This window comes from Sinocyclocheilus grahami, unplaced genomic scaffold (genome assembly GCF_001515645.1).
Source record: "Sinocyclocheilus grahami isolate Dianchi unplaced genomic scaffold, SAMN03320097.WGS_v1.1 scaffold31.1, whole genome shotgun sequence".
Taxonomy (NCBI): Eukaryota; Metazoa; Chordata; class Actinopteri; order Cypriniformes; family Cyprinidae; genus Sinocyclocheilus; species Sinocyclocheilus grahami.
In genome coordinates, this window is record NW_015505210.1 from 2927019 (window position 1) to 2940538 (window position 13520).

Genomic DNA, 13520 nt, shown 5'->3' on the forward strand with positions numbered 1-13520 from the left:
GTTAATTATTCATATTTCCCCATGAGCTGATTCGCTACACCGCTCTGTCCCTTCTCTGAGAAACGGGCTGATCTCTTCCCGTTTTTATGAAGATTAGAATCGTTAGAAGACAGAATCGCGATTCATATATGAATAGATTTTTACGTGCACCTCTAGTTTTCTCTTCCTCTTCTTTAAAGCAGTGCAGCATGGCCTCACCCCTTTTGCTGCCTTTTCCCGAGGGCGGGGTTTATCTAAGTTTGTGATGTCAGCCGTTTTGTAAGCATTAAACTGCCAGAATTTTAAAAGACGATATCTGGTTGCATTGAACTTTCAGCTTCGTAACTTTTCAGATATTGTTTATGCTCAAACAGCAACATTACACACCGTTAAAAAAGTGAAATCGCAATCAACCACCCCTTTAAATATTTTAACATTCCCATTTTTTATAGCCTAATTCATTAGAAATTATAAATATTTTTTTCTCCATTCGATATTATGCTTGAGTTCATTAGGCTACACAAAAGATATTCGTGTCTCGCGAAGAGAAACGCACAGACTGCAAATAGCCTACACTACTAAACAAAACAAAAAAATATTTTCATGAGCTTCGCCGCAACTCGTTCACTTGCTGATATACAGTACATAAAATAATTCAATAAATACCTATTCAGAATAGGCACTTAATTCAAATAGCTATTAGGCTAAGTAATAAAATAAATAATGAGAATTCACTGACCAAAATCAGCCTGGAAATGCTAACAAAGATCCGTAATTTTTTTTACAATTGAAAGGTACTCTGTTATTTCATCAGTCAGTCATGGAATTCTGGTGGTTGATGGGCTTCTGGCAACATTAAATCCAGGAGAGAAGGCAATTCTATAGATTTGAGTGCACAGGTTTGAGTGTGCACATCCGAGTGAGAGAGAGCGCGCGTCTTGTTTTGTGCATTATTAGATGTGTTTTGTCCACATTTCATATGTTGTATAATTATATCACTAGGTAACAAAGATACATTAACGAACAAAAAAAAATCTTTTAGAAGGGCCTCACTGATTAATTTTGCCAGGGGCCCCCACTTCATGTAGGTACGCCTCTTGACAGTATGACTTCATCTTTAGGACGCAGGCTGCCTGTGATGACTAGCTGTCTTCACACACCAGTCACTCATTCAGTTGAAGTCAATAAGGTTGAGAATCCGTCACTATAGCAACACAGCAGCACAGCTGAGGGCAAAGCATGAGTCATCATTATTGTTTTGCATCACTCTTTGAGACTCACACCACAGATTGAATTTCAAAACCTCAATTAGGTCGGAGAGAACAACAAATCGCACCAGGTATAAGTCACAGTGATTTGGTATACTTTGAAGGTGTGCCTTTCATTCATAAAAAATATTACAAAGACACTTTTAAAGCAATTTTATTAAGTAATCTAAGTCTCTAATATTAAATATACTTACAGAGTAAACACAACAGCAGATTGCAAACAGCTGAACATTCTTGAAAGGTCTATTGCAGCTCATTTTAAGTGACAGGTCACCCAAAAAATAAAAATACTGTCATCATTTACTCACCTTCAAACTCTGTACGAATTTCTTCCGTTTAGCACAAAATAAGGTATTTTGAAGAATGTGGGTAACCAAATATTTGACAGTAGACATTCACTTCCATAGTTTGGAAAATAAAAAATACTATGTAAGCCAATGGCTACCGTCAACTGTTTGGTTACCCACATTCTTCAAAATATCTTCTTTTGTGTTCAACAGAAGAAATAATTCATACAGGTTCGGAACGACATGAGGCTGAGTAAATGACAGAATTTTCATGTTTAGGTGAACTATCCCTTTAATCATTCTCAAACAATACCTTTTGCGTTTCATATAATAAAAATACAGCAATTTTCATTTAAATCTAAAAACAAATCGTGATCAAAAAAATCAAACATCTAAAAAAAAAATTAATCATAAAATAATACAAATATGCACAAACTGAAAAAAAAATAGTGGTAAAATTAAAATTACGCAACTTGATCTGAATGATTAAATATATTTTTTGTGGACTTATTGGTCTATGTGCTCATTTGAGTTGCATTACGCTGTAGGGTGACAAAAGAAGATGCACAGATAATTACTATTGTCTGTAATGTCTCTGTCTCTTTGCCACTGATTCTGGGATCATAATTAGTATCTAACTCCACCGGAGCTCAGAAGTACAGCGGAAGAGCTAATTACTGGTTTCAGAGCTGTATTTGCTGACAGATCAAACTACCAGCTGAATCTCAGCCAAAGAGGCTCTGTATTGTTCAGGCAGAAGTGCAGATAGTACAATATTAGCAGCTTCCAAGTAGATAACTAGGACCGTATCAATCTTAACCTCAATCCTTTGAAGAGATACTGCAAAACTGATATAAGAGCAAAAAATGTTTCCAAGATGTCTACTCGCTGTTGAATCTGAAGTTGGATGATGCTGGCCCTGCTACAGATGGAGACGAAGGCCCGGCACTGGATACGGTACTGGGAGGGCTGCTGGTGTCTGCACACACAAACACACCGTTTTTTTTGTAGTCTTTGTCTTGGCAAAAAATATCCTTTAAATTTAGCCATGTCATATTCATTAATTTATTTGGAATAAAATGGCATGTAACTGAAAAAATATTTTAATTAAAAAGAAAAAATTTTTGCACTACTTTTCAAAAGTTTGGGGTCGGTAATTAAATTTTTTTTTTTTTTATTGCTTTTATGGTCACCAAGGCTGCAATTATTTGGTCAAAAATACAGTAAAATACAGTTTATTTATATATATTTTAAATTGTGGCAATTTCAAAGCTGAATTTTCAGCTTCATTCCTCTAGCCTTCAGTGTCACATGATCCTTCAGAAATCATTCTAATATGCTCACTTTGTACTCAATAAACATTTTTTATTATTATCAGTGCTGAAAACAGTTGTGCGGCTTCATTTTTTGTGGAAACTGTGATACATTTTTTTCAGGATTTTTGATGAATAGAAAGTTCAAAAGAACAGCATTTATTTGAAATAGACATTTTATGTAACATTATAAATGGCATTACTGTCACTTAATGTAATGCATCCTTGCTGAAAAAGTATTGATTAAAAAAAGAACACATTTTTGAACACAGCAACACCGGTTCAACCAATAGTTGATTTTGGGGTAGGGCTTCGCTATCTAAATAAACAAATGGCAGGCAGAGTTCATCGCAATTCCAATTGGTACTGCTTGTGTCACAGTGATCAATCACAGCACTCAAAATTAATCTTTAAAACACATAATATAAAGTCAGCCAAACTAGAACCTGTTGGCAGATTCTTAGTATTTATTTCATAAATCATCATTTATATAACCCATATCCTGCTGTATTGTCCTACATAAAGAGCCTCATAGAACTAATGTTACATAACCAAAAACAGAACAATTACACTATTAATCTGAAAGTTACTTTTGTCTTCCAGCATGTTCCTGGCCCCACTTTCACAAACAATATTATAGTAAATGGGTTACAAAGAGGCAGACAACGCAGTGACTAACACAACCTAGATTCTTACTGAAAGCTGCTCCTTAAGCCACAGACTGAACATAAATCACTAAACTCTCAGGGGAAACTGCAGCATTAAAAGCCAACAGTAATCATCTAAATGGCAGAGCTAAAAACTAGAATAAACCTGACAACTAAATTTTGCAACCAAATAAGAGGTTTCATGTCTCGTCCAGTAAGAGTGACCATTTAAAGTGCCCTCAAAAGTGCCTTATCCTACTGAAAAAAGGTACTATGACAGTTATAAGATGACAATACCATGGCATGTCAATATACACTCACCACCAACCACTTTATTAGGTAAACCCATTCAACCGCTTGTTAATACAAATATGTAATCAGATAATCTCATGGCAGCAACTCAATGCATTTAAGCATGTAGACATGGTCAAGATGATCTGCTGAACCGAGCATCAGAAAAGGGAAGAAAGGTAATTTAAGTGACTTTGAATGTAGCATGGTTGTTGGTGCCAGACGGGATGGTCTGAGTATTTCACAATCTGCTGATCTACTGGGATTTTCATACACACACAACCATCTCTAGGGTTTACCGGAGTATTTCTACTGACCATGTCCATCCCTTTATGACCACAGTGTACCTTTCTTGTTATAGCTACTTCCAGCAGACGTGCTGTCACAAAGCTCAAATTGTGTCAAACTGAACATGACTATTCACTACACACAAATGGAATGTTTCCAGCACCTTGTTGAATCTATGCCATGAAAAATTTAGGCAGTTCTCAAGGCAAAAGAAGGTCCAAGCAAGGTGTACCTAATAAAGTGGCCAGTGAGTGGTAAAGTGGTTTCATGATAAAGTGAAGTATACTCACACCAGAGAGACTGTGCAGCTGGTTGGTTCTGGACCGGGGTTGACATTGGCGTCTCCTGATTATCAACATCTATGGATGGCTGGGAGTGTGTCTCAAACATGGCAGACAGGGCTAAAGAGAAAAGAAAAGAATATACACTCTTAAAAATTACTATTGTCTGTAATGTCTCTGTCTCTTTGCCACTGATTCTGGGATCATAATTAGTATCTAACTCCACCGGAGCTCAGAAGTACAGCGGAAGAGCTAATTACTGGTTTCAGAGCTGTATTTGCTGACAGATCAAACTACCAGCTGAATCTCAGCCAAAGAGGCTCTGTATTGTTCAGGCAGAAGTGCAGATAGTACAATATTAGCAGCTTCCAAGTAGATAACTAGGACCGTATCAATCTTAACCTCAATCCTTTGAAGAGATACTGCAAAACTGATATAAGAGCAAAAAATGTTTCCAAGATGTCTACTCGCTGTTGAATCTGAAGTTGGATGATGCTGGCCCTGCTACAGATGGAGACGAAGGCCCGGCACTGGATACGGTACTGGGAGGGCTGCTGGTGTCTGCACACACAAACACACCGGTTTTTTTTGTAGTCTTTGTCTTGGCAAAAAATATCCTTTAAATTTAGCCATGTCATATTCATTAATTTATTTGGAATAAAATGGCATGTAACTGAAAAAATATTTTAATTAAAAAGAAAAAATTTTTGCACTACTTTTCAAAAGTTTGGGGTCGGTAATTAAATTTTTTTTTTTTTATTGCTTTTATGGTCACCAAGGCTGCAATTATTTGGTCAAAAATACAGTAAAATACAGTTTATTTATATATATTTTAAATTGTGGCAATTTCAAAGCTGAATTTTCAGCTTCATTCCTCTAGCCTTCAGTGTCACATGATCCTTCAGAAATCATTCTAATATGCTCACTTTGTACTCAATAAACATTTTTTATTATTATCAGTGCTGAAAACAGTTGTGCGGCTTCATTTTTTGTGGAAACTGTGATACATTTTTTTCAGGATTTTTGATGAATAGAAAGTTCAAAAGAACAGCATTTATTTGAAATAGACATTTTATGTAACATTATAAATGGCATTACTGTCACTTAATGTAATGCATCCTTGCTGAAAAAGTATTGATTAAAAAAAGAACACATTTTTGAACACAGCAACACCGGTTCAACCAATAGTTGATTTTGGGGTAGGGCTTCGCTATCTAAATAAACAAATGGCAGGCAGAGTTCATCGCAATTCCAATTGGTACTGCTTGTGTCACAGTGATCAATCACAGCACTCAAAATTAATCTTTAAAACACATAATATAAAGTCAGCCAAACTAGAACCTGTTGGCAGATTCTTAGTATTTATTTCATAAATCATCATTTATATAACCCATATCCTGCTGTATTGTCCTACATAAAGAGCCTCATAGAACTAATGTTACATAACCAAAAACAGAACAATTACACTATTAATCTGAAAGTTACTTTTGTCTTCCAGCATGTTCCTGGCCCCACTTTCACAAACAATATTATAGTAAATGGGTTACAAAGAGGCAGACAACACAGTGACTAACACAACCTAGAGTTTTACTGAAAGCTGCTCCTAAAGCCACAGACTGAACATAAATCATTAAACTCCCAGGGGAAACTGTGCTGCATTAAAAGCCAACAGTAATCATTTAAATGGCAGAGCTAAAAACCAGAATAAATCTGACAACTTGACTACTTCTTGCACCAAATATGAGGTTTCATGTCTCTTCCAATAAGAATGACCATTTAAAGTGCCCTCAAAGTGTATTATCCTACTGAAAAAGGACTGTGGAGGTACTATGACAGTTATAAGATGACAATACCATGGCATGTCAATATACACTCACCACCAACCACTTTATTAGGTAAACCCATTCAACCGCTTGTTAATACAAATATGTAATCAGATAATCTCATGGCAGCAACTCAATGCATTTAAGCATGTAGACATGGTCAAGATGATCTGCTGAACCGAGCATCAGAAAAGGGAAGAAAGGTAATTTAAGTGACTTTGAATGTAGCATGGTTGTTGGTGCCAGACGGGATGGTCTGAGTATTTCACAATCTGCTGATCTACTGGGATTTTCATACACACACAACCATCTCTAGGGTTTACCGGAGTATTTCTACTGACCATGTCCATCCCTTTATGACCACAGTGTACCTTTCTTGTTATAGCTACTTCCAGCAGACGTGCTGTCACAAAGCTCAAATTGTGTCAAACTGAACATGACTATTCACTACACACAAATGGAATGTTTCCAGCACCTTGTTGAATCTATGCCATGAAAAATTTAGGCAGTTCTCAAGGCAAAAGAAGGTCCAAGCAAGGTGTACCTAATAAAGTGGCCAGTGAGTGGTAAAGTGGTTTCATGATAAAGTGAAGTATACTCACACCAGAGAGACTGTGCAGCTGGTTGGTTCTGGACCGGGGTTGACATTGGCGTCTCCTGATTATCAACATCTATGGATGGCTGGGAGTGTGTCTCAAACATGGCAGACAGGGCTAAAGAGAAAAGAAAAGAATATACACTCTTAAAAATAAAGGTTCCAAAAGGGTGTTTTTACAGCGATGCCACAGAAGAACCATTTTTGGTTTCCCCAATGAACCTTTCAGTGAACAGTCATTAAAAAACATTTTTTAGTGTGAAGAACTTCTTAAAAATCTAAAGAACCTCTTTTCACTGTAAAAAAAAAAAAAAAAAAAAAAACTTTTGTGGAATGGAAAGGTTCCATGGATGTCAAGTCAAGTTTATTTGTACAGCGCTTTTCACGATACAAATCACTGCAACGCAACTTTACAGCAAATTAAGTTTCTACAATATTTAGAGGCAGCTTATCAGTGGTGACTGTCAATTAATGTACATATGGCAGAAATGTACGGAAAAATCAATTTAAGACGTAATAAAACAGACAAATAACACAATTAACAGCAATTATTATATGATGCAATAAAACTTATAGCAAAATGTGGTAGTTCTGTATGTTGTTTCAGGGTTGGCATCATCTGAGGTCCTCTGAGGGGTTGCATCATCTCTTCTCAGGTGTTCTGGATCCAGACTGAAGCTTGTGTAAATTCTAGTTACCACGGGATGTCAATCCCAATGATAACTAGTAATATCAATGGTAATGTCAATTTTTTAAATGTAAAAGGTTCTTCATGGAACTGTTGATGTCAATAAAGAACCTAAATGCTGAGGCCTTTTTTAAATGTAATTGGCAATTCAGATTATTTAAGCAGTTTATAGCTACACATTGGCTTTTGATGTCCGTTCAGTGTAAATAATTAGAACTTTGATGCAAATGTGATCAACGTCCTCATAAATTAGATTTCAAGACAAGTGTAATAATGAATGTGAAAGCATTCGTCCACTTACATTTGAGTCTCTTAAATTGTGTCTCGCTCCCGTTCTTACACAACGTCGTGAGGAACTCATCCACCTGCTTGAGGGACAGTGAGTTGTGCAGCGTCTCCAGTGGATAGATGGAGGGCACCAAGGAGCAACCTTCAAACCCTGCACCAACACATGGTCCAAAACACAAACTCATCATTACAGATTTCCTATGAACACTTTGCGCTCTTGTATACGAAAAACACAACAAGAGTATGAAGTCAACCTCATGGGACCTACAAGCACCGTATGGCCACACAAACACCACCCAACACCATTTAGACACTGGGTATCCAGAATAGTTTTTAGCAGCCCAAAATCTCAAAGATACACCATGATGCAACTGGAATTGCATTGTATCATGATGGCTTGTGACACATTAGCATCTTCACAATTAACTAGACGAAAACGAACAAGTTCTAGAATTTTAGTTCACTAACAAAGTGTTTTGCATCTCGTTTGCAAGGCATTATCGGTTTAATGCCAAGAGAATTAGGATGGACTGCTGCAGACTAATAAACCGATTAGGAACTTTACATGTTTAACTAACCAATAAAAAGATTAGAGAAACTGTCATTTGAAAAACAAGTGCCATGCTGGAGAAACACATTTTAATGCTACTGCTCTAGTATATTGAAATGGATTTAATTACTTTGTTTGCTAATGTGTTTAGGTTAGCAGTAATGGAACTAGATGATGATAGAAAAAATTTGTAAATGGAAGGTGCACTTTCCTAGTTTAATTATGAGGAAAAAAAACAAACATAATTACTCAGAGGTAGTTTAATTTAGCACTTTATATGATACGAAAGATTTGCATATTGTTAAAATAAAACCTTTTCTTTAATCTCTTAAGTTGGGTGCACTGTAGTTCTAGTCTGTCCTTTAAAATAGTTGGTAATAGTTGGTAACTTGAGAACTTTTGCAAGCAGGTCATTCAGTTAGCGAGTTGAATCTGTGAACAAATTAGTCCCGATTTATGAATGAATCATTTTGTGTGAGAGCAATAACAGCATAGTTTGGATGGTGTTATTAGTTTAATTCTACTGAAACCAGTAGTGTGCCAGGCTGCTTTGTTCTGCATAGCAAATCTAGTCATGCAGTTTATACACACCATATGGCAAGATCTACATGCAATAAAAACTTTTTTTTTAAAATCCAGACCCACCAGAACACTATGATTAACTAATTAAAATACAAAACCTAGAATGAATTATGCACATAAACAATGTCTAATGCACATTCATGATTCTTACAAAGGTTATATAAATATATATATATATATGCCTCAGTTAAGGTCAGTGTTCATGACTCCACCATAAGAAAGAGACTGGGCAAAAATGGTCTGCATGGCAGAGTTCCAAGACGAAAACCGCTGCTGAGCAAAAAGAACATAAAGGCTCCTCTCAGTTTTGCCAGAAACCATCTTGATGATCCCCAAGACTTTTGGGAAACTACTCTGTGGACTGACGAGACAAAAGTTTAACTTTTTGGAAGGTGTGTGTCCCATTATGTCTGGCGTAAAAGTAACACTGCATTTCAGAAAAAGAACATCATACCAGCAGTAATATATGGTGGTGTAGTGTGATGGTCTGGGGCTCTTTTGCTGCTTCAGGACCTGGAAGACTTGCTGTGATAAATGGAACCATGAATTCTGCTGTTTACCAAAAAATCCTGAAGGAGAATGTCTGGCCATCTGTTCGTGAATTCAAGCTGAAGCAAACTTGGGTTCTGCAGCAGGACAATGATCTAAAACACATCAGCAAGTCCACCTCTGAATGGCTGAAGAAAAACAAAATGAAGACTTTGGAGTGGCCTAGTCAAAGTCCTGACCTGAATCCTATTGAGATGCTGTGGCATGACCTTAAAAAGGCGGTTCATGCTCGAAAACCCTCCAATGTGGCTGAATTACAACAATTCTGCATAGATGAGTGGACCAAAATTCCTCCACAGCGCTGTAACAGACTCATTGCAAGTTATCGCAAAAGCTTGAAGCAAAAAAAAAAGAAATCAGGAAGGGGGCCAACACTTTTTCACACCACTGTATATATATATATATATATGTATGTATGTATACATACATGTATATGTATATAATTTTTGGAAACCATGATACATGAACCACAATATATTTTTTTAGTATTCCCTGAAGAATACAAAGTTCAAAAGAACAGCATTTTTTAAAAACCCGAAATCTTTTGTAACTGTATAAATACCATATAAATGTTTAATTAAACATCAGTACCATAATGCAGGTTCTACTATTTCATAAAAGCAGTATGCCACTGGAGGTCATGCATTATACATCGATTTTACCATTGTTAAGAGGATATTAGAACACAAAGCTTAAGAACACTCAATAACGGTAATGAAATAAATGTAACTACAGGCCTCTTGTGCCTCATCTTTTTGGGAAATGGTAAAATTGACTTTTTTGGTCAATCAAGATACTCTAATAAACATGTAAAAAGGTGCAAGATGGCTTAATTAAAGCATTATACTTACTCTATGCAGAAGTTAACATAAGCAAGTGGTCTTCACATTCACCAAGCCATATGTACAGGCATGCGGTAAGAAAAGAGGAACAGAGGTTATGAGATGTTACACAGTGGAAAGAAAGGGCACAGAGTGAAGAAAAGCAAGAAGTCCGATAAAAGAGCAGAGCAGATAACTGCAACATTTTGGAATAAGCTGAAGCTCCACACACTTTGTTGCAAGTGACAAGGGGGCTGACCAGAGAGGCATTCTGGGGGTTTCTGGCCAGCACGGAGCAGGCGGAGGTGGTAGGAGCAGTGGTGTGGGTGGTGGAGAAGAACTGGGTGAGCAGACAGCCCAGCTAACAGCTTTACCACCTGATGCTCATCTAAGAGCTCTATGGGAGAGAAAGAATGAAAGGAGGACAAAAAGGACTGAATGGATGCAAGAGGAGAAGGTTAGCAACAGAGAAGCATAACAAATATCCGGGAAAAGGAATTCTGGAAGACAGAGGAAAAGATGGAATGGAAAGAGTAATGTTACTTTTTTAAAGTTCTATTAATCTCTCAATTGTAATTTTTTAAAGAATAAATGAAGTTACACTGTAATTTAAAAAAACATACAGGTACAGGCACATGAATTCTGGGAAGGTACAGGGGAAGAAAGCAGCAAGGAGTAGTGTTAGATTTTAAAATTAATTAATTTCTCATTTGTAATAAATAAATACTTTAATATTACTACAATAAAAACAGAAAATGTTTTTGTTTGTTAATCGTTTAGTTAATTATTGAGAATGGGGAGTCAGATTCATAAGCATAATTAAAATCCACTGAGTATCAGAAGGAAAATACTGAGTAACAGGAGGACAGGAGGGAGAGGGATGAGGTAAGCAAAGATGTGGCAGAGATGGAGGAGGGATAGTGTGGGCCGTAGGGAAGGCAAGGCTTCGGGGATTCGGGAGGGAACTAAACACTGTAGGTTGAAGGGGAACAAAGGGATGACAGAGATGGAGGAGGAGGAGGAGGAAGGAGAAGCCACTGCAGCACACAGCAATGAGGATCCACTGCCTCAATTCCTGCGGAGATGTTTTTGCCACAGTGACTCAGCAACATACAATTAATGAGCTGAAATTAATGTTTTTTTTTCGTTCAACTATTTTCGGAGGCAACTATTTTCAGAGTCCCTGTAATAAGTAACCTCTCCGAACAGAGCCTAAAGATTGAGCACAGCTCTTTGCAATATCAACGAATTTTCAATTTATGCTATTTGTTGCTGCTGGCGGGAGGGGCCCCATCTCGTTCTTTGCAGGGGGCCTCACAGATGTGCAGTACGCCACTAGTGAGAATATACTGTAGGTTTATTTATATTAGACTGAAAAAGCAGCCCAAATAAATGTCAATAATAAAAATATATTATATAAATAATAATTTGTAATGAAAAACAATGGCTGTTTTTAGCTTGAAAAAAGCCGCCCAATTAAATTACAATAATAATAATAATTAAATAAACAGTAATTAAATAATACATTACAAAATTAATTAATAAAATAAAAGTCATCAACAGTGCAAAATGCGATTGATGTCAAATTGCACTAATCATAATTATACAAACAGTACTTAATAATAAATATAATAACGGACATAAATAATGCAAAATGCTATTGATGTCAAATTACAATAATTAATAAGAATTATATAAATAATTATAAATTACAAAATTAATAAACAAAATAACTGACATCAACACATTGGTATCTGAAAGGATTTTGCTTTATTTTTCAATTAAAAAATCAGGCTGCATCTGTTTTCTGTGTTTACTAACTGGATTTTAATGACTTGATTAACAACCTGTACTGCACCCTTTTTTCCCCCATTTGTGGCTTAAATGGGTTGGCCCAACATTTTTCTCACTTTAAATCGGATTTGGAAATTGGATGGAAATGGTTTTTCAACAGTAGGTCAACAAGTTCAACTGCATCATCCATTAGAGCCTGCAATTCTACTCTATCACAATGTAAAACCTAGTCCTGATGCACTGAACTTTTTTGTTCCTGCTGACAGCATATAAAAAGGGAATCTTCCTTGGTCTTGACAAACATGCGTAATGATGGAAAAATGACAAACACATGTTGATAGGAAACACATGGTTATCCTGTCTCAAGGGTGGCAAAAATGAGTTTCCCTCAAGCAATGTTAAACTGTCAAATGAAATAAGCAGAGTTTGATCATTTCAACTCTTCCCTGGGCTGTACTATGTAGAGAAAAACACTTCAACCTCACCAAAACCCGTCTGAACTCGAATCCCTACAGAGACGCCCACATTCACAAAAGCCTTGTGCTAAACATTAGCATCATTTTATAAGGGTTCAGTCCCTCAACAGACTTGCCTTATGAGCAAACTTGTGAATGTGAATATCATGATCATCTTAAACGACTCTCAAAAGTCTAAAAATGTAAGACCAAAAACTTGTCAAACACTTAGTAAATACTAATTGAAGCTTTGACACATACATTTCAGTTTCTACTTAACAAGATGTGTAGAATAAGAAACATTCAATAAGATCATGCAAACATGATGCCATCCATACATAAACAAAATTTCATTTCAATAAAGATCAATTTAAAAAATGTCATTTAATTTCAGATGTTAACCCTCATCCCATTAGCATCTATTACCATCATGCAAAGTGTGAAGTGTATCCATCATACCCACTGGCAAATACGCTTTAATAAATTACAATAACTACATTTAAACACTGCAAAAAAAAAAAAAAACTTTAAATCAGTATTTTTGGTGTTTTACAGTTAAAATGTAGAAATATACTGAACACACTTACTTGGGAAGAAAAACTGCATATGATATTAAAAGGTGTTTTCAGAAAATATAATTTTTAAGCATCAATTAAAACAACTGTAGTGTTATTTTAGTATCATTGAGATACTATTATAGTTTATATTTTTATATCAGTTTATATTTTTTTATTTTCCATTTTAATTTTCATTTCCATTAAAGTTTTATCAACTTAGTTGTATTATGCCATTTTTAGTAGTTTTTGTTTATATATAGTTTTTATTCTATATAATTTTTTTATTATCTATATATTTTAGTACATTAAATTAAAATAAATTGAAATGTAAAATGTTGCCATGGCTAAAATAAAATGTTTATGGTTTTAATCCCTGGTAATATTAATATATATATATATATATATATATATATATATATATATATATATATATAAACATAAAATATATTTAACACACACTATTG

The 13520-nt window shown here is 35.6% G+C and overlaps 1 protein-coding gene across 6 annotated transcripts in view; it reads right to left on the reverse strand.

Annotated features, from left to right (window-relative positions):
- Positions 1–4528: 4528 nt before the first annotated feature.
- Positions 4529–13520, reverse strand: part of LOC107574468 (inositol hexakisphosphate and diphosphoinositol-pentakisphosphate kinase 2-like) — a 42716-nt gene continuing 33724 nt past the window's right edge. For all 6 annotated transcript variants that reach the window (XM_016260944.1, XM_016260926.1, XM_016260919.1 and 3 more), the window contains 3 exons: positions 7762–7899; positions 6780–6890; positions 4529–4915 (listed from right to left, as the gene is read on the reverse strand). In XM_016260944.1, coding sequence (XP_016116430.1) covers positions 4818–4915; positions 6780–6890; positions 7762–7899 — 347 coding nt within the window. In that variant the 3' untranslated portion in view covers positions 4529–4817. The remainder of the gene's footprint in view (positions 4916–6779; positions 6891–7761; positions 7900–13520) is intronic.